This window comes from Miniopterus natalensis, chromosome 19 (assembly GCF_054644295.1).
Source record: "Miniopterus natalensis isolate mMinNat1 chromosome 19, mMinNat1.hap1, whole genome shotgun sequence".
Classification (NCBI taxonomy): Eukaryota; Metazoa; Chordata; class Mammalia; order Chiroptera; family Miniopteridae; genus Miniopterus; species Miniopterus natalensis.
Genome location: NC_142099.1, coordinates 30,704,695 through 30,724,461, shown reverse-complemented (window position 1 = coordinate 30,724,461; position 19,767 = coordinate 30,704,695). Strand labels below are relative to the sequence as shown.

The 19,767-nt window shown below is 50.1% G+C and overlaps 1 protein-coding gene across 1 annotated transcript; it reads right to left on the bottom strand.

Annotated features, from left to right (window-relative positions):
• Positions 1 to 4,993: 4,993 nt before the first annotated feature.
• On the bottom strand, positions 4,994 to 7,265 carry AVPR1B (arginine vasopressin receptor 1B). Its single transcript, XM_016215919.2, has 2 exons — positions 6,326 to 7,265; positions 4,994 to 5,407 (listed from the first exon to the last, which is right to left on the bottom strand). Exons 1-2 carry the CDS (start codon positions 7,263 to 7,265, stop codon positions 5,073 to 5,075), a joined length of 1,275 nt encoding a protein of 424 aa, XP_016071405.2. The 3' UTR covers positions 4,994 to 5,072.
• Between the last annotated feature and the right edge of the window lie 12,502 nt (positions 7,266 to 19,767).

The following is a 19,767-nucleotide window of genomic DNA, read 5'->3' as shown; positions in this document are numbered from 1 at the left end:
ATGGAGCCGCGCAGGCATGAAAAACGACTTGAGGAGCTGGGTGGGTGGAGTCAAAGCACGCACGACCTAGTTGCGGATACGGGCAAGAACGTGTGCAAAATAGCATGCGACAGAGTGGAGTGAACATAGAGCAGGGAAACCAGAGCCTGTCAACAGGCAAACGGGGTACGAGACTGTTAGGATTAGGTGGACCTAATCAGAGAAAACATCCCAGAGAGAGGGGTTTCTGACCTTAATTTAGAAAGGAGAGTGGAAAATCTATGGATGGGAGAAAAGGCAGAAGAAAAGTGAGCAGGCCTGACTGGATGCAGGCTCTCTGAACTGCATGGAAAATGTCTGTGCCTGGGCTCAGAGACAGGGGAGAGACTCGATCAGGGAGCTGTCAAAGAGAACAGAGACCTGAATGTCAGCGACCATCTGATTAAGGTCTCTAATGAAGTCTGCTATGATTGCCTTCAAAGGTATGACCTGTGATAGCAAATAAATATATCACGGACGTTAACATTAGCAATCACCCTGACTGCTTATAAGGGGCAGGCATTCTTGGGGAGTGTGACTCCAAGTGACCTACAGAGGTTTGGTTGACTGCTGATGGTGCAGATGACTCTTCAGATGCCCTGATAAGTACAGAGAAGGGCTGGTTTCATGTCCTAAGGAGTCTGGGCCAATAAGCTGATGATTGGAGCCAGCTAACAATTTGAAATGTTACCCAGAGTCGTTGCTAGCCACGTTGCCAGAAATAAATCGACCTTTTGCTTGGGATACTTCTGTGAACTTAGAAGGTTAGCTGCCTAAATCTGTGGGACTGGTCACCCGTCTGAGTAATCACCCTTCGAGAAGCATAGTTTCTAGCACAGTGAAGTCCCTTTCTCCCGTGTTGTGTGTCATCGGAACTTCCATCGAACAGTCATGCTGCCCCACTCCCTCTGGGAGCCTCTGGGGGTGAGAGCTGGATGAAAACCTCTCCAAAACTATCTTAGAACAAGATACAGAGACACTGATTTGCTACTGGCAGCCAGTTGATGGTTGATTATATAACAATAATAATAAACTGGGAATATTCAGTAGATCAGAATAAATTTTACCTGTCTTCAATAAATTCTTATTCTAAAGGAGTAAGAATGCCCACCATAGAACTTCAGCAGAATTCCATGAGGGACACTGTCCTATTGGCCAACTAGACCCACTAGGATGAGCAGGTATTTTATACCCAACATCAGTGGGTTTTTTGCTCCTGGGATCAGGACAGATTCCTGGGTCCAGAGCGGCTCTCAAGAGGCCTTCTAAACTAAGCCCCCAGCCTCTAAACCAAACACATTATCATAACTCCATCTTATCTGTGTGTTGTGTTGTTTCATTTTGTTTTGGCTCCTTCAAACACTCCCTCTTTCAGGCAGGAATTTCTACACAGTCTTTCACCTGCAGTAGAAACCTCTTGCTCTTTGCCTTTCTTTGCCAAATGCATAGAGCTTAGTAAGAAAGAAACGTGTCCAGGTGTCTCAGGAGAACTGGATCAAATGAGAGACCAAGATTCTAGAACTTTAGAGAAAGTTTGTGCGGCCTTAGAGCTGGGAGGCTGGTGACTTTCGCAGCCTGGCCCACGGTTATTACCGCTTCAGACCCACTTTCAGCTCCACACTGCCGCCGTGTGGCTCCAAGGAAAATTGCAGAGCACTCTTGTTTCTTAAACTGGGTGAAGGGGCCCCAGGAATGTGGCTCCCTGTCCCTCAACCTTCCCCTTGCCCCTGCCCTGCTCAAGGTCAACACTTTACTTTAGTTTGCCTATACCATTATCATTGTCCCTAGGAAACAAAAATGACTAGAAATTTCCTGGTTGTTAAGGGGTTTTATTGGTGAATTTCAACCACACCTCTGGTTCCTGACCCAGGAGTGAGCTGCTGCTTCCTGTCTATAGCCTCTTAAAAGACCCATTTATATACAAAGCACAGACAGACTCATCTGGAAAATTACTGACCTATACCAAACAACATAAAAAAGCCATTCTGAGAAATCCCCCTAGTCAACCAATTACCTCCCTCCTGCCATCTTCTGCCCTGCCTGCACCCCCCTCTCCCCCCGTGGGTTCTAAGGGAGTGAAGTACTGTGTTTCCGAGAGAGTTAGCCTCCCAGGGTTAGCTATAAGGAACATCTGTAATAAAGTTAACAATAAAAAATTAACTTTAAAAAAAATAAGACTGACCCAGCCCTGGCCAGGTGGCTCAGTTGGCTGGAGCATCATCTCATACACCAAAAAGTTGGGGGTTTGACCCCAGGTCAGGGCATGTAAGCGAGGCAACTGATTGATGTTTAGCTTTCTCTTCTCTCTCTTTCTCTTCCTCTCCTTAAAAATCAATTTTTAAAAAATGAGATTGCCTGAGGGAGCACAGAACCTTCTTGCTTCCCATAGAAGCCCACCTCCCTAAACCCTCTCCAAGGCCCTGTGCTGTCCCAGAATGCCTGAGAGCTCCCTACACATACTGCAAAAGCTGTCATTCACAGATCCAGACAAGAACCTGCCATTTCCTTCAGGAGCCTCCTGCAACAGGCTCCTGAGACCCTAGCCCAGTGTCCAGTTGCTCTCCACTGCCGTCATCGTTGGACAGCATCAGCTTTCTGAAAAGACCAAATGTGGCCTTTCTATGGAAGGAAGAGTGAGGGCGCCCAAGCCACCACCACAAGTCAATTCCCCGTGTGCAATGTAAAACTGAAAATATAATAGTGGTATTATTTGCTATAGAAAGCAACAGTAGACATAGAAGGTGCTCTGGCCAGCCTTGATTCCAAGTCTTCTTTCTTCCACTCGGAAATGTAGAGTCTTCTGGGGCCAGTGCCCTAGAAACCATCCACCAGATGCAACCTGGAGCCAGGCTATCATTATCTTCTCTAACATCAGTAGAGTGTTCTATTGTCTACAATCTTCCAAATCCTTCCAACAAGGTGGCATTGTTATTTCTTTTTTACAAATAAGGAAACTGTTGCTCAGAGAGATTGGATAATTTGTCCAAATTTGTACAGGTAGAAAAAGGGTGAGATCAGGGCTCAAACTCATACCTTTGGGATACAAAACTGGTGTCCCTTCTATTTCCCATTTATTATGATGGGCAAAGATTTACTTAGTACTTACTCTGGGCACTAGGGTCAGGTACTTTGGTTTGAAGGGGGTTGAGGGGAGGAACAACTTCCACAGCTCAGGTTGGCATGGGAGGCTCCTAAGATCCACCGGGGTGGATGGACAGGAAAGAAGTGGTTGGATGTCAGGGACTCACCTGGGCAGCAGAGCACAGTGACGGGACTGTGGTTCCTCTTCCTGGAGCCTTTGTCTCACTAGGCTAGGCCCTGTGTCCCACCCTCCAGTTCTCTAGCGTTGAAGGGTTAGAATGCTTTGCTCACTCACAACAGTCAGTTCAGTTTTTTTAAAGAAACCTAAGGAGTCTTCTCAAAGCTGAGTGGCCTCTTAAAAGTGTATCCTCAAAGCCACAGTAATTCCTTGAAGCCTCCCTAGGAGAGGAGGACAGATTGAACCCGTTTCCAGGAGCTCCTAATTAGATTAGCGACAGTATAGAGCTCAGGGGCTTACAGACCACCTACATCCACAGTCCTATTTGAACCTCACAACTGACAGAGCAAGCATTTCATCTATGTTGGTCATCACTGGTGGGGTGGTGATGGGACCAGGACCCAGTTCTCCTGACTTTTTAGCTGATGCTCTTCCCACCATTAAGGCCATCTCTGAGATTAGAATCAGAATTAGGGCAGGAAAGCTACCCCATGATATAAATCCCACTGGAGATAATTTAGGGCAAAGCCCCAGATTCTACCTGCTCTGCCATCTCTCCCAGCATCAGCATCACAGAATTGAGGGCAAAAATGAAGAGTATGGCCATGGAAGGACCATACTCACGAAAACTGAGTCAGAGTATAAATGTCATTGTCATGAAAATCCAAGGATTCTTCTAGAGCCTGTTGGTTAGAGTGCCTCTGTGTTTCTCTATTATAATGTCATTCTCAGTCTTGCAAAGTCAGGAAAGCTTAGAGCTGAGAAATACCTTAGAGTACATCTCTGTTCTCTAGGTGAGGAGATCGAGGCCCAAAGAGGGAGATGACTTGCCCAAGGGCATATAGTTACCTGAAAGCAGAGACGAATTTGAAATTCTGGGTTCCTGCATGTATACTATTTTTGTGGAAACTCTGAAGAGCCTCAAGTGAATCCAGAGCCATGATCCCATCACACTGTCTCAAAAGACGTCTCCTCCGTGCAGGCCCAGAGGAAGGAGCTGTCTGGGTGCCTTGGGAGAAGGAGAGAGGGCAGCCCTCCCTGCTGCCTCTGAGGCTTCTTCCATTCTTAAATTTATGGGGGCCATTTTCATCCCCTCCTCCCCTCCCTTCCTCTCCCCCTCATACCTCAGTGTGTAATACCACTGAAATAAACAACACTTTGCCCCCACCCTATAAGGGGGGTGGTGTGGGGAGAAGAGGAACTTGAATGTGCAGAGTGCCTGGTGCTGTACTGAGTGCTACATCTCTCTCCAGTGGACACGTGGGCATAGCAAGCAAAGTGCCCAGACCCATTCACTTTCCTTCATTAAACAATCTTCCCTCTACGAAAAATAAAATTTTAAAAATTTAAAAATTTAAGATCCAAATAGGGTCCTCCTCACAGTTTTTCACTTCTCCCCTCTCCTGGCTGGGCTGGATGTGCTAGCCAGGTCAGGTTGGGGCCTAGTAGCCAAGGTAGAAGACCAGCCACCTGGGGGGCCCCAGACAGGGCCATCCTAGGCCTGTCCCAGATCTGGGCACCATATCTACCACTTGGATGTGTTCCCAGGTGCCCTGTGGATATAGCAGGATCAGGGAGCAGGCAGTCTGAGTCTCCCTGGCTCTCAGCATGTGAGATTGGGAGCAAATGAAGACAGGCCAGACACCCAGGGTAGCCATTCTGGCCTTTTCACACTGCCTCAAGCTGGGCTCCCCTAATTCCAGCCCTGACCCTCTCAGCATTTACACCCAGTGCTGAGATGAGCAGAGACCTTCCTATAGCCCCACAGGCAGTGCCGGACTCCAGGGAGCGTCCCCTAAAAGATGTCAGTCTCAGTGGCACTGTCCCTGTCCACCTGCTCTGAGTCCTTTAGTGACTCTTCAGGTCCGGGCGTCCCACTGAGGCTGAGGCTGGGGCTGAGGCTGAGGGTGGGCGGGGAGCTGGAGCGGGTCAGCAGCAGCGTGGGGCGGCTGGAGAAGCTGCCGTTGGAGAGCTGCCTGCGCACCCCAGAGCGAGGACCCACACAGCAGGCCAGAAGGCGTAAGGGGTGCGGCCACAGGTGGCTGTTGAAGCCCATGTAGATCCAGGGGTTGCAGCAGCTGCTGAGGTTGCCCAGAAGCATGGAGATGGTGAAAACCACATTGGTCGAATCTGCCAAGAGAGAAGCACGAGAGGCCTTAGAAGGACAGCTGGAAGGGATCTGAGAAGAATCCAGCCCTCACTGAACAGAAAACAGGGCTAGGAAGGAGAAGGGGTTCACTTGGCTCCTCTCATCAGGGAGGAGCACAGCTGAGACTTGAACCTGGCACTCCCGACCCCAGAGTCTTACCTCACTGACTTTTTTTTTAACTACTGGGTTTGCTCCAAGTTGACTTCAGAGGTGGACAGGACCCGCCCAAACAGAAGAGACACTGTCTTTGTTCCAAACCTAGACCTTGAACTTGCTAATGGATGTAGAACTAGGATAGGCAACTTCTATAAAACATGCAGGGAAAATAACCATGATTCTAGGCCAAGTTCAGGTGCCCCATCCCCATTTATGTTATAGATATGGGTGCACATTGGCTTCTGGCCCCTCAGGGGCAGTCCTACTTGTTGTGTCATAGGTGCCTGCTGTGTCCTGGAACAAACTCAGCTGACATTTGGGGGCAGGGGCAAGGACACAGGTAGGCTCTGACAAAGACTCAGGGACAGGAAGCCAGGAGCCCAGTGTGCTGTGGAGGCAAACTGGGTGCACTGGAGAGTACGTTTAAAGAAATGAATCTCAGCCCAACTGAAAGAGCCCCAGAGGGCTTCCATTTTTCTGAGGGAGCACATCGCTTATAAGACTCTGCTCCTGCACTGCTTGCTCGGAGAGGCACATGGTAAGTAGAAAAGCACTCCACACAGGTGAGGGACATGGGGTTGAGGGACATGGGGTTGACGGACAGCCCGATCATGGTGGTGGACACAGCAGGCAAGCAGGAAAGGGCGCTCTGGGGGGCACTGTCGCCCTATCCTACTCCTCCTGTTCTCCCTTCCCTGCTCTTTTCCACTTGCCCCAACCCCCCACCCAGACCACACACTTGCCTTCATCAGGGGCACTCTCGTCCCACACAGTCCACATCTGGACACTGAAAAAGGGTGTCCAGCAGGCAATGTAGGCCAAGACAATGATGAAGGTCATCTTCACGGTCCGGACCTTGGCCCTGGAGATAGTGCTGATGCTGCTGACCCGAGATGGCAGCCCCCTCGTGGCTACAGCTGGGGCAGGAGGCGAGGCCCTGCCCCAAGTCCTCCAGCCCCCTCCTTCCACCCTGCAGGTCTGTGTCTTGACTTTCAGGTTCTTACAGATCTCGTAGCAGATGAGGCTGTAGCAGGCTGTGAGCATGGCCACTGGCAGGATAAAGATGGCCAACGCAGTCCAGGTGATGTAGGCCTGCGGCCCCCAGGGGAAGCGGAAGTCTGCCCAGCAGTCCAACACCCCCGAACCTTGGATCACTTCCCGCAAACTAAAAATGAAGACTTGAGGGAGGCTGAAGATGGCGGCCAGCAGCCAGGGCGCAGCGATGAGCGGGTAGGTAGACTGGCTGGGCTGCTGGAGGCTCCGCAGGGGGTGACACACGGCCAGGTAGCGGTCCAGCGTCATGGCCAGCAGCATGTAGGTGGAGGCGAACATGCTGAGCGCCTGCAGGTACTTGACGGCCCGGCAGAGGAGGTCGGGGCCCTGGAAGCGGTAGGTGATGTCCCACAGCAGCTGGGGCAGCACCTGGAAGAGCGCCACACCCAGGTCGGTCAGGGCCAGGTGCAGCACAAACAGGTGCATGCGGGAGCGCTTGCGGCCCTGCTGGCTCAGCATCAGCAGCACAGTCAGGTTGCCCCACGTCGTCAGCACCAGGACCACGGCCAGGACTCCGATTTCCGCTTTGGCCAGCTCCTCATCGCGGCCCAGCCAGGGGGTGGTGGCATTGGGGGCAGAGAGGGTGCCCCTGGGAACGGGGTTGGTGGCCCAGGCAGGCCCAGGATCCATGATGGAAGGTTGCTGGGAGGGAAGAGAGGAGGAAGAGGGCCGGGTGGAGGGTTTGGTGCGTGGAGTTTAGGGGTGAACTGGAGTGGGAGGGCAAGGTTAAGGGACAGAAAGCAGAAGGCGGGAGGACAGGGAAAAGGCTGCCAGTAGGTGGGACGGTTAAGAGGACAGGGAAAGAGAGAAGGAAGAGAGCGGTGAGGAGAGGTTGCTGATCCCCGACGGCAGGGGGAACCAGGAGCGAAGGGAAGGCGCCAGGCAGGCGGCTTGGGGGGGAAGAAGGGGCGCGGCTGTGCAGGCCGAGGGTCCTGGAAGGGAAAGAAGGCTCCCGGAGCTGCAGCAGTCCCGGATCCAGCCCAGATTCACTTTCTCTAGGCTTTTCTGGGAGCAGAAAGCGGGCGTCCGTGCGCCTGCTTGGAGGCCCGGTCCGCGCCGCCCCGCCAGCGACCGGCCACCAGGCGCAGCGGGCGCTCGGCGGGTTTTATGCGCCCGCAGCCGCGTCCCGCCGCCCGCGCGGGTTGGCTCCTGGCGAGGAGGGCGGGGTGAGGCTCGGGCCCCAGCGGGGGGAGAGGGCGTCACCCACGGAGGGTAGGGGGAGAGGGGCAGAGGGGCGCGGGGGCGGGCAGAGGCGGGGAGCGAGAGAGAGCCGCGCCCACTGTCCCACCCAGCCCACGGACGCGCAAACAGACTCATCTCCGCCGCACCCGGGGGCTGTCGGCCTGTCTCCCAGGACAGGTGCGCACCTGGGGGCTGGGGTTACCGTCACCCCCCCTCCCGGGACCCTGCGGATGACAGCGCTGTTGGGCGGGCCGCCTGCCCCGGGGCTCCCAAGGGCCCAAAGTCTGCAGGGGTGGCAGGCGGGCAAGGCAGCGCCCCCCACGGAGCCCTGGCCCTTGGGGGCGACGTCTGACCACAGACCCTGGTGGGAGACCTGGAGCCAGGCGGGGAGGAAGAGAAGCGAGGACAGGTGTGGGAGAGGGAGGGTCGTGAGAACGGAGCGGCGGGGTGGAAGCAGCGAGACAGGGGGGCCCAGTGCGCTTGATGGGAGGCGCCCACCGGGGAAGCTGGGGGACCCCCGGCGTCTTCAGGGGCAGGCTTAACCCGCGGCCTGCCAAAAGTTAACAGCAACGTCCTAAACGCAGTCGGCCACCCTGTGAGGTGGAAGACGGAGGCCCTGAGTTCTGTGCCTCCCTCTAGGAGACGCAGGCCCGGGCGCCTGCAGCGCGCTTTGCCGGGCGCAGACTTCACCGAGATCCAGGGCGCAGACGCACCAGCGCCCAGGGCAAAGTCAGCCGGGCCGGCGGAAAACCCCAGCGCGGTGGAGAAGGCAGCCTGCACTGTAAGGGGCAGTGTGGGTGCTGGCTGTGGAATGCACTTTATTTTTAGTTCGTAGACAAGGTGGGTTCCTGGGACTCACTCCAGAGCAGACTAGGAGTTCATTAGGGGTGACCACAGCAGGGTCCATCAGAAGAGGCAGGGTCCACCTTGTACTGAGGTCCTCTTGTCTTGCCTTTGAATCCACCCAGACTCCCTTTAGTGCCACTCACCCACCCACACACCCAATCAGCGTCACTTTCTGAAAGCCCACCTCCTAGACACCTACAAATTCATTCCCACTTCCTCCCACGGCCACCGTTCCAGCGCGCAGTTTCTTGGCTAAGGCACTGTGGGCAGCCTTCTTTGGCGCTCTGCAGCCCGCTTCACCTTCTAAAGGAATTTGCTTTTTATGTATTCTTACTTTAAGTCTCTCTACTAGTTCATTCCCATCTGCACGCAACTAAAATCTAGGGTCGTCCATTAAAAAAAAAATTATAGGCCTGCTTGGACACTGCACCTCCCCCTCCAGCTACTGCGGTCTCTCCCCCTTCACAGCAAAAGTTCTCAAAAGGGCTGGCCGCACTTCTCTCCATTTTATAGCTCTCAGTCACTTATTTCTTGATGTGTTATTTTAAATTATATACCCTTAAACATACATTTAAAAAATATTACATATTATGCAAATGACATCATATTATATGTATCATTCTGGAACTTGATTTTCAAAAAACAATTTATTGGGATAACATTGGTTAATAACATTATATACACTTCAGGTGTACATCTTTATAATGTGACACCTGTATACTCCACTGTGTGCTCACCAAAGCCCAGTCTCCTTTCCTCACCATGTACTTGACCCTCTTCCTTACCTCTCTAACCCCTCTGCCCTCTGGTAGCCACCATTCTGTTGAGTGTGTCTGTGAGTTTGGTTTTTGTTTGTTTGTTGGTTGCTTTTTGCTTTATAGTTCACATATGAGTGAAATCATATGGTTCTTGTCCTTCTCTGACTTATTTCACTTAGCGTAATACTGTCAAGATCCCTCCATGTTGTCGCAAATGGTCATAATTTCATCTTTTTTATGTCTGAATATAATTTCACTGTATATAGGTACTGCGTCTTCTTTATCCAAACATCCATCGAAAAACACTTGGGTTGTTTACATGTCTTGGCTATTGTAAATAATGCTGCTGCAATAAACATAGGAGGACATAAACCTTTATGAGTAAGTGTTTTCAATTTTGGGGGGTAGATACCCATAAGAGAGATGGCTGGGTCATATAGTAACTCTATTCTTAATTTTTTGAGGAACCTCCATGCTGTTTTCCATGGTGGCTGCACCAATTAATAGTCCTAAACAAGAGTGTACAAGGGTTCCCTTTCCTTCACGTTCTCACCAGCACCTGTTGTTTCTTGTCTTTTTTATAATAGCCATTCTAGCAGGTGTGAGGTGATGTGTCATTGTGGTTCAGGTCTGCACTTCCCTAATGATTCACGATGTTGAGCATCTTTCCATGTACCTGTTGGCCATCTGTATGTCTTCTTTGGAAAATGTGCTCAGATCTTCTGCCTATTTTTTAGTCAGATTTTTTTTTTTTTTTTGCTATTGAATTGTATGAGTTCTTTGTATATTTTGGATATTGGCCCCTTACTAAGATTTGCAATATTTTTTTTCCATTCAGTAGGTTGCCTTTCCATTTCGTTGATGGTTTCCTTTGCTTGTCAAAAGCTTATTAGTTTTATGTAGTTCCACTTGGCTATTTTCGCTTTTGTTGCTTTTGCTTTTGATGTCAGATTTAAAAAAACATTGTCAAGACCTATGCCAAGAAACTTACCACCTGTGATTTCTTCTAGGAGTTTTATGGTTTCAGGTCTTGCATTCAAGTCTTTAATCAACTATGAGTTCATTTTTGTGTTCGGTGTAAAATAGTGGTCCAGTTTCATCCTCTTACATATGACTGTCTAATTTTCCCAACACCATTCATGGAAGAGACTGTCCCTTCCCAGTTGTATATTCTTGGTTCTTTTGTTGTAAATTAATTGACCATATATGCGTGGGTTTATTTCTGAGCATACTGCTACTTCTCGGATTTTTGGCTTTAAGCGTTACCTATTGGCTTTCCCCTTGGTAGATGAGCACATAGTGTCCTTTCAACACTGACCTACCACTCATATGCATGCTTCCTGTGCTCCTCCCCCCCATATTCCCAATATACTTATGGGAATAGTGACTTGTGGGTCCCCATCTGAGGCTGACTCTGTATGAACTGAAAGTTAAACCTTAAGGGAATAATAAAGATTTTGTAAAGCTTCCCACCAAAAATATTTTAAAATTTAAAAAGACATGACTCATAATCAAATCATTTATTCTAATTTATTACAAAAGAATTTGCTTTCGTGGATTTGAATGTTGGTTTCTACATTACTAACTAGTAGACTCAGAGGCAGAGAAATTGAAGTTGTTAGAAACTGACATTGTTAGATGCCACCTCAGTTAAAAAAGAAAGGATTCTATTTTCATATATTCAACTTTAACATAATGTTTTCAGGAATAGACCTATCATGAAAAATAAATTTTTTTTCTCAGAATATATACTTATAAATATCTCTTTCTTTAACAATCTTCCACTTTGGCCAAAAGGGTGAACTTAAAATCATTCCGGCATTATTATTGGCCAGTGGAGAGTGGGGATGTGTGTCCCTCTTGTGCCACATCATGACCTGGGCAGAAGAGAGTGGATAAGGACATTTTTCTCCTGCAGCCTCTGGGGGCCTGGTCTGCAGGCCTCTTCTTGGTTGGGACTCAGAACCCTCTCAGCATGTTGAGTTACTTGCCAGAGCTACCATTTCATGGAGATGCTCGGTTCCTCTGGACACACTTGTCACCTGCCTGGGCAACCCTTGATTCACGGTCCCATAAATGTCTAGATAGAGGAAACGGCCTGGGGAAGATGGGCCATTATGGGGACTAATGCATCTTTTATAGCATTATAGCCTAGAGCAGGCCTTGGTGTCACCACCATCTTCTGTTAAGTTGATTTAATGCTAAGATTGATGGAGAACCAACAGGTAAAAAGAGTGGATGTGGAGGGTGGAAGGGTCAGCCTAATCAGTGTTGATTTCAGGGCCTCCCAGCAAGTCTCCACTTTGTTTCTTGCCATAAAATATCTTTTGTAGAATGTTGGAGTCGAAAGGGACTTAGCTTTCGACTCCAACATTCTACAAAAGAGGAGTAATGGGAAGGACCTTGGAAACCATTGTGTCCCATTTTTTCATTTTCCAGAAGAAAGCCCAACCTGAAAGCCAACGATGCAAGTGAGGTTCTCAACATCACATGGGTATCAGAAGGAAGAGTGTGACCAGGACCCAGGTCAACCTCTGTGCTCTTTCTCCCCCCTCCATGCACGGGTCCCTCATGGCTGCGGTGCTTCACCCTGGCTGCGCGTGAGAATCTCCTGAACAAACTGTGCAATGCCAGGCCTCCCCAGCTGAGATTCTGATCCACTGCCTTAGAGCAAAGTCTCAGCACTGCAGCTAATAAAGCCAGCTCGGTGCTTGGCATATAATAGAAGCTCAACAAACTTCTGTTGAATGTTAATTCAGAATTTAGCAGGCACAAATGAGTAAATAAATTATCTCCACCAGGTAATAATTATTTTTTAAACTTTATTGTAGAAATGTTTAAACATTCACAAAAGTAAAGAGAAGAGTGTAGTAATTTGTATGGTATATAATTTGCCTTTGACAAAGGTTTTCTGGAGAGTAGATCAGAGAAGTGACTCTAATGCCCCACTAGGTCAGGTCAAGTTTCCTGTGTGCAGTGTCTTTGGGAACCTCTCAGACCACATCCCACTGAGCATGTGGCTGTGAGAGATGCAGGTGAGGGGGTTGAGTGGTCAGGCATCCTGGCAGCCAAAAACATGGCAGACAGCTAAAGAGGGGAAGCCCTTTATATAGTCTGGATGCTCCCCATGTCCAGCCCGAGGGAAGACCTCAGCTCCAAGAAAGAGAAGCTGAGTTAGTACTGGATATTGTCACTGGTGCCTGGCTGAGTCTCCCAGGGGTACTTAGCTCTCTGCTTTGGCATGGCCTCTTAGAACTGGAGGTGACCCTACGATTCTCAAATGTCACTGCCCCTGAGTCCCCTTGCAGGGCTGTTCAAATTTCTCCATCAATTATCATCAGTTCATGAGAGGTTTGTGATTTCTCTCTTAAGCTCATTGTGGCTATCAAAACTCCAATGAGTTTCCTTGCAGTTTAATGAAGGGGCGGCAAGCTCACAGGATAAACACACAGCATAGCTTTCTAGTTTCTGGGAAAGCTGGTGGCCAGCTTACTTAGCGGGCTTGACTGTTTGAGGCTAGCAGCCCTGAGAGAGGGGCCCTGGGGGGGAAGCAGGACTGGAAAGGGCACAGCTGCTGAGCCCAACAGGAGGGAGGCTGGGGGACAGCTGCGAAGTGCAGCTTCCACCTCCGGTGCTCCTCCCTCCCCCAGAGTAGCAGGATCTCTAGACTCACCATTGAGAATCCCAAGTCCCCACCCCACTGCCCCTCCTTCAGCTACAGGGGAGGAGGTGGCTTGCTTCCAGTGCCCGGAGCCTGCTCTCAGAGGGAGGGCTGCAATTCCTTTCCCTCTTACCTCTTGCCTCATCCTCCCTCCAAGCTACCAAATCCTCACGCAGTGCCCAGCATCCCAGGGACACCCCTGTAGGTGGCAGCCCATGTTAGAGATGCTCCCCTTCATTTGTCTTTCCATCAACGCTCCTGTTCTGTGCCCCACTGGTGAGAGGTGGTCATTGCTATTCCTAAGGGGTGCAGGAAGGCGACATGAGATGACCAAGGCGTCCGCTCCTCACCCTGATGAAACTATCTCCAGCTCTAACCATGGCTCTTGGCACAGAGTGGGTGTTCAATAAATATTTGTTGGAAGGATGGATGGAAAAACTGGAAATATTGAGCCTAAAGTGGGGAAACCTAGTTGTCCCCCTGGTACTACTAGTGACTGAGTGTGTCCTTAGTGAAGTCTCTTCGCCCTGGCCTAAGTTTCCTCTTTTGTAAACCAAGGTGATTGGACCGGTCGATGTCGAAGGTCCCTGCAATGCCTCTTTTCTGGTCCTGTGATGGTATCACAATATCCCGACCCACCCTGACCTGTTCACGCTAAATATTACCCCTCTCAGGAGATTCTTATGTTTAGAACAAGCATTTGGAAAAATAGCACCAACCCAAGGAGGAGCTCTAATTCTGGAAATTCAGGGCCAAAGGGGTCAGGAAACTCAAAGTCACAGGCCAGACGAGTTTTGTGGAGACAGATTCTGAGCCAGAGTCCCAATCAGCAGCTGCCCCATGGAGGGTGCCTGAATGTCGTACAGCAGACCCGTTGCAGGACGCTGTGGGGACGTGAGGGGAGAAAACTCCTCCTGAGAGCTAATGCCACCCTCGGGGATGCGTCCCACGTTGGCCCATGCCCAAGTCCCCTTCCCAGTTCACGCCTGGTCTTCAGCACCTTTCTACCTTCTGGCTGGGTGTCCCGACTGCCTGGATTCAAGGAATGTCATTGTGTAGCCAAAACCATATTGTTAAAGAACCAGTTTAAAATGGAATTGTCAGTGAGTTTCCACGGTGAGGCTGTAATAAAAAGAAGGAAGGTACAGAGGATGACCTAGGGGGACGGGCCTGAGTGAGCCAGAGGGTGGGAGGCCGCAGGCTTGAGTTCCCGTTTGTTTTTCAGTGTCTACCTCGCGCCAGCACCGTGCAGACATTGCCTCGAATTCGCACTGCAAGCCTGGAAAAGAAATACCGCATTATTACCCCCTTTCCCCTCTTAACGGTGAGCGAGGAAACTCAGATGATTCAGAGAGGTTAAGTGACGCATCCAAGGCTCCAGAGAACCAGTAAGTGAGAGACCAGGATTCTAAGCCTTTTCGAGAGAAGGCTCTAGAACTCAGTCTTTCTGTAATAATATGTTGCTCTTTAGTACTTGGAAGAGGTGATATAAAAAGGCAACAGCATCCCATTACCATTACATACTTAATAAAAAACTATAATACTAATAACAACTAATATTTACATACCCTTTGGAGTTGAAAAATTACTTGATCTTACATGATCTCATTTAATTCCCACCATAATCCAGGTAGGTATTTCAGGTCTAATCTAAGGATATTGAGGTCCAGAGGAGCTAATTACAAGGCCAAGATCACACAGGACATAAAGATTGAGATAAGGGACAAAGCTGAATCTCTCTGGGGTCCTCATAAGGAGTATAAAGGGATTTTGAGAGTAAAACTTTTAAGAACCACTGCTTTAAGCCAGCCCTTCTCAACTTGGCATTTCTGCCTCTTTTTCCCCCAGTCACATGGAATTGAAATGCAGGAATCATAGACTCCTACAGCTTTAAACATGGAAGGGATCTCAAAAGTTACCCAGCCTGTTGGTTTCAAAGTGGAGCCTCAGAGTTTCCCAAAGGTGCTCCAGGGGCTGCCGTGGGGGCAAAGGGAAGGCCAGGTGGGTTGGGCTCCAAGCAGAATTGTTATTAGTAAAACTGGCACCAGAGTCTCTCTTACGAGGAGGTGCCTTCCCTTAGGAAAAGAGCTAACGAGATAGAGGAGATAGAGGTGAGACCCTGATGGTGTGATTTGGAAGGCAGCGAGGAAGAGATGGTTGAACCACTCGCATAAAAATACAAGCAGGATTTGGAAAGGGAGGGAGAGTGAGAGAGGGGAGGTGGAGGCAGGGAGGGCGAGTATCCTGGCTGCAGGCTGGTGCCGAGGCAGGAGAGGCGCGTGGGCTTTGCAGTGCCAGGGGCTTTGCAGTGCCAGGGGCTTTGCAGTGCCAGGGCGGCCTCATGTTAGCGCTCTGCTCTGCTGGCCCTCTGCTGGACACCTGTCCTCCCCGTGGCCCCTGCTCTCCCCTCCACATAGCTGCCGAGTGTGAGGACATTCGAGAGGATGGGGAGGGGACTGTAGGGGGCAAAGGTTGCACCCTACGTCTCAGTCAACGTTGAGCCGGAGATGAAGGCCAACCCGCAAGGTGCAGAATGAGCAGTTAGCAGAGCCCAGCGTCGGAGCCCCGGGCGACTAGGACCAAACAAGGGCTCATGGACCTGACTCAGGGGGTGGGGTGGGGCTGGGCACCTCCAGATCCTGAGGAGCAGGTGGCTCAGCTCCCACCAGAACAAGCACAGTAGCCCCCAGCTGGTCTCCTTGCCTCTAACGCCCCAGGAATGGCCCCACTTCTTCCGCTGCCTGATTATTTACCCTGAAACTGTTCCTATCATAGCTCTTCCCTGTGCACGTAGCCATATGGTTTCCTGCTTATTAAATCAACCCAAATTCTCTAGGTCCGGCCTCACACCATTGTCCATGAAACTTCTGACTTTTTTTCAGTGGCCTAAGCATGTGGGTTACACCCAGACATCACCGAGGGCACCATTTGCCTCCAGACTATCACCTTGCTGATCCCCCAGGATACAGTGAAAGCCATTTAGACAAGCTCCTTCCTTCTCTTTTCTCCTCTGAATATTTTTAAAAAATCACTTCAGGATGAAACCAATCAATCGACATTCTACCAGATGCTGGGGTGAAGGAAATGGGGAAACAGACTGTTTTGGGGGCAGCTGAATTAATTTAAGAACAACTAAAGTCAACTTTCATCCATTTACCAGGTCCCACCAGGCTTGAAAAATAATGCTTCTTAGTTGGTAGGTTATAGACCTCCAGTACCGGGAGCACTTGTCTGGAAATAAAAAGCAGATTCCTGACTCCCTCCCACCCCAGTCCCACCAGATCGAGTCTTGTGAGGTGAGAACCAGGGAGTTGCATTTTAAATACGTTTCCCACCCCGATTTGAGAATCACGACGACAGAGGAAACATGAAGGAGTTGGGCTTGTGTTTTGCGTTAGGGCAGCTTGCGATCAAGGTGGGTATGACACAAAGCAATAGGGTGATCAGTCACTGTGTTTTAGAAAGCTCGCCCTGGCCGCCGGGCACAGGATGGGCTTGAGAGGGAAGCTGGAGGCAGATCTACTCAGAGGTGCTGGCAGAAAGCCTGGGGCGAGATAAGGGCTGGAGCTGCTGAAAAGGGAGGAACAGATGCCACATGGTGGCTCTCGTCAGAGATGTGTGTTTTTATGACAGGCAGTCACCGATTCCTTTTGGAAGCTGGAAGGCTATACATGACAAACAAATAAAATGTACAAAGTAGTTCGAAAAAACTGAGTCAGATTGTCCTAGCAGAGGCCTTAAGCCCTAGAAAGATGACAGTCTGCCTTCTCTGAGCATAATTCAGAGTAAAACAACACTGAAGGCTCATATGAATGCTGACATTTTAAAAGTTTTTTCCTAGATTCTCCAATAGCAATGTTCTGGGTAAGTTCACTAGATCTGCCCTTTCCTTATCTTTTTGGTCCCTCTGCACTGCTGGGACCTAAGTTCAGGCTTAGTCTTCCTAGGAGGTGATCAGAACCAGCTAGGAGGCTGGGTGGGGGTGGAAATAAGTCAGGGGCCCTTTGGGAGGGGTGGTGGTGGTTTCACATGGCATGATGACCATGGTATAAAAAGTAAGAAAGAGGGAAGTCATTGTAGGAGGTGAGACTGATGGGGTAGAGGACCTGCAGCTTCTGGATAAAGGTGAGCTCAGCCCAAACTGTTCTAGAACCTAAATAAGTGAGCTGGATAAGTAATGTGATTTTCATCCAGGGGACAGGCTGGCTTTGCCCTTGTGTTCCACTGCACTCAGCATCAGGTGCACGGGGCTCTGAGACCTCAGAATGCAGCCCTTGACTTAGGGGAAAGGGCCAGAAAATGCCACGGAAGCCAGATGATCGACTGAAAATGGATGAACTTGGCATCTTTAGATCTTGCTCTTAGGGGATCTGTGTCTGTGTGAAGCCAGTGAACCTGGATTGGAAACCCAAATACGCATCAGTTTCTAAAAGGTCCTGATTAGTCTTACAGTTAAAAAACAACAACGAAAATCTGCCTATTTTTTCTGCCATTTTATTGTTTTAAACCAGCATTTTCTGAGACATTTAATCAAGGGATCCTTTCAAAACATGAGGCAGAATTTGTAAACTGACTGAATCTGGCCCTGACATGTTTTGTTTCTTTAGTGGAGCATTGAAAAAAAATTTTTTTTGAAGTAGTTGCCAACATTTAAAAAAATCAGGTGACTTCACCTAAAAATCCAGATTATCAACTTCTCTAGAAAAAATCAGGTCTGAGAACTTCAGTACCTTAATCCCATATGGCCACAGTCTGTTGGAACTGAGCAGCGGTGACTTTGAGAAGGGACATGCCCCCTCCAGCTTGCCAGAGCCCCCAGGACTCACCCCACTGAGCATCAGGGACCATTTACCCTCACACCCAAGCTAGTTTTTTTTACAGTAAAGAGCCTTAAAAGCCTATTTATACTCAAGTTGCTACTGAAATCGTACTATGAGTCAGCCTGCTTCCCTCCTTTATGTTACATACCTGGTCCCTGTCACACTGAGGCTGCCAGTGCTGTTATAACTTCTGTCAGCATCACACACAACCAGGTGAAGGGAAGAGGGGCCCCACTGCGTTCCCCACTGTGCCCGCCTCACAGGCTGGCATAGAAACACCAGAAGAACTAGCACTTCAGCGAGCCTTGGGCCAGGGTGCTTCCCAGGTGGCCATTAAGTCACCTACTGAGACAGCTTCAGTAAAGCACAATTGGAAAACAGTTGATAAGAAGAATGTCCTCTTCTGAGATGGTGCTATGTGGCTAACAAAAGAATAGGTGTCTAGAAAGAGGCATATCAAGGAGACAAGTCCACCCAATGGCATTTTAGGTACGAAAGGCCCGAGGGGTTCTTCCTTGGCTTCTTCTGCAGCCTGAGTACAATCTTCAGTCACCCATTTCCTCTGGGCTGATTCCATGCTCACCAAGCAACCTCCTGGTTATAAATTCTATTCCAGGAAATGTGTGTCTTGGAAAACAGATGCAAATATTCTGGTCACTGGACAGCCATGCTCATCCATTGCTCATTTGCAAATGGCCTTCTGGCATGCATGTTCCTGCGAGGAGTGCTTAGCACAGGCCTGTACCTCCCAGGACCTGAATTATAAAACTGGGCTCCCGACCTTGCAAAGCTGGGACCAGAATATTGACAAGTGGCATCCTCGCCAAGGGACAGAGTGGCCTGTCGGCCAGCCACCTTTTCACGGCCACAGCTTCCACTCCAGCCCCAGGGCTGCGGCCAGAGGCCAGTGTGTCTAGCTTTCCTGGGCTGCAGGGGGTCCCTTGATTCAGTTCAAGTCCTGAGCTCTTGTTGTCCCTGAGAGAGGCTGCTGATCTCTGGCCTGACACAGAGAAACACTCTGTAAATGGGGAAAGAATTCTGAACAGAAACTGTTCAGCCCATGCCAGATGACCCCCCCCCCACACACACACACCATGGGAGATGCTCTAGGGGACTCTTGCTCTGCTTGGGAGGCTGTGCTTCTGGATTTCAGAAGTCCCTTTCCTCTCGGATTCTGCAGCTCAGCTCCCCAAGTTGCAGGGCAAGAAGAAGCCGGAACAGTACTGGCATCAGCCAGGGGGCCCTCTAAGGTGGGCCTCTGACGTGGAAGGGCAGTATTGCCCCAGCGGGCATCTGTCAGCTTCCGGGCAACAAGAGGTGCATCCGAGGATCCCTGGAGACCCAGGAGAGGAGAGGAGACGGGGGAGGGGAGGGGAGGGAGAAGGGACACCCGATAGCTCAGCTTTCCTCTGGGGCAGCAGTGCCAGCTCAGCGCAGGGCAGAAGGGATGGGTCTGCCATGTGGAAAGGGGAGGGCTCGCCCGAGCAGGGGAGACAGCCAGGAGGGGCCCAACAGCCAGGGAGGAGGCGCATGGGGCCAGTCCTGCCCCACTGCTAAAAAATGCTGAGCACCCCTTACCTAAGGAGAGGTCTAGGGCCTGCTGTTGTGTCCTGTCAACACCCTGGGTGGTGAGTGAATGGAGAGGGTGCAGCAGGCCCCCATTGCCTCTGTGCCCCCTCTAAACAGGCACCCAACGTCTCAGAGGAGGACGGTGCCGATGAGCATGGTCCCACCAGGATGCCCATGTCTACACAGCATTAAGATTGCTTTGGCATTTTCAGGAAGAATATTATAATGAACGCTCCCATCTAGATTTAACAGTATTTTCAGTTTTCCATATCTGCTTCTTTTTGATGCAAATCGCA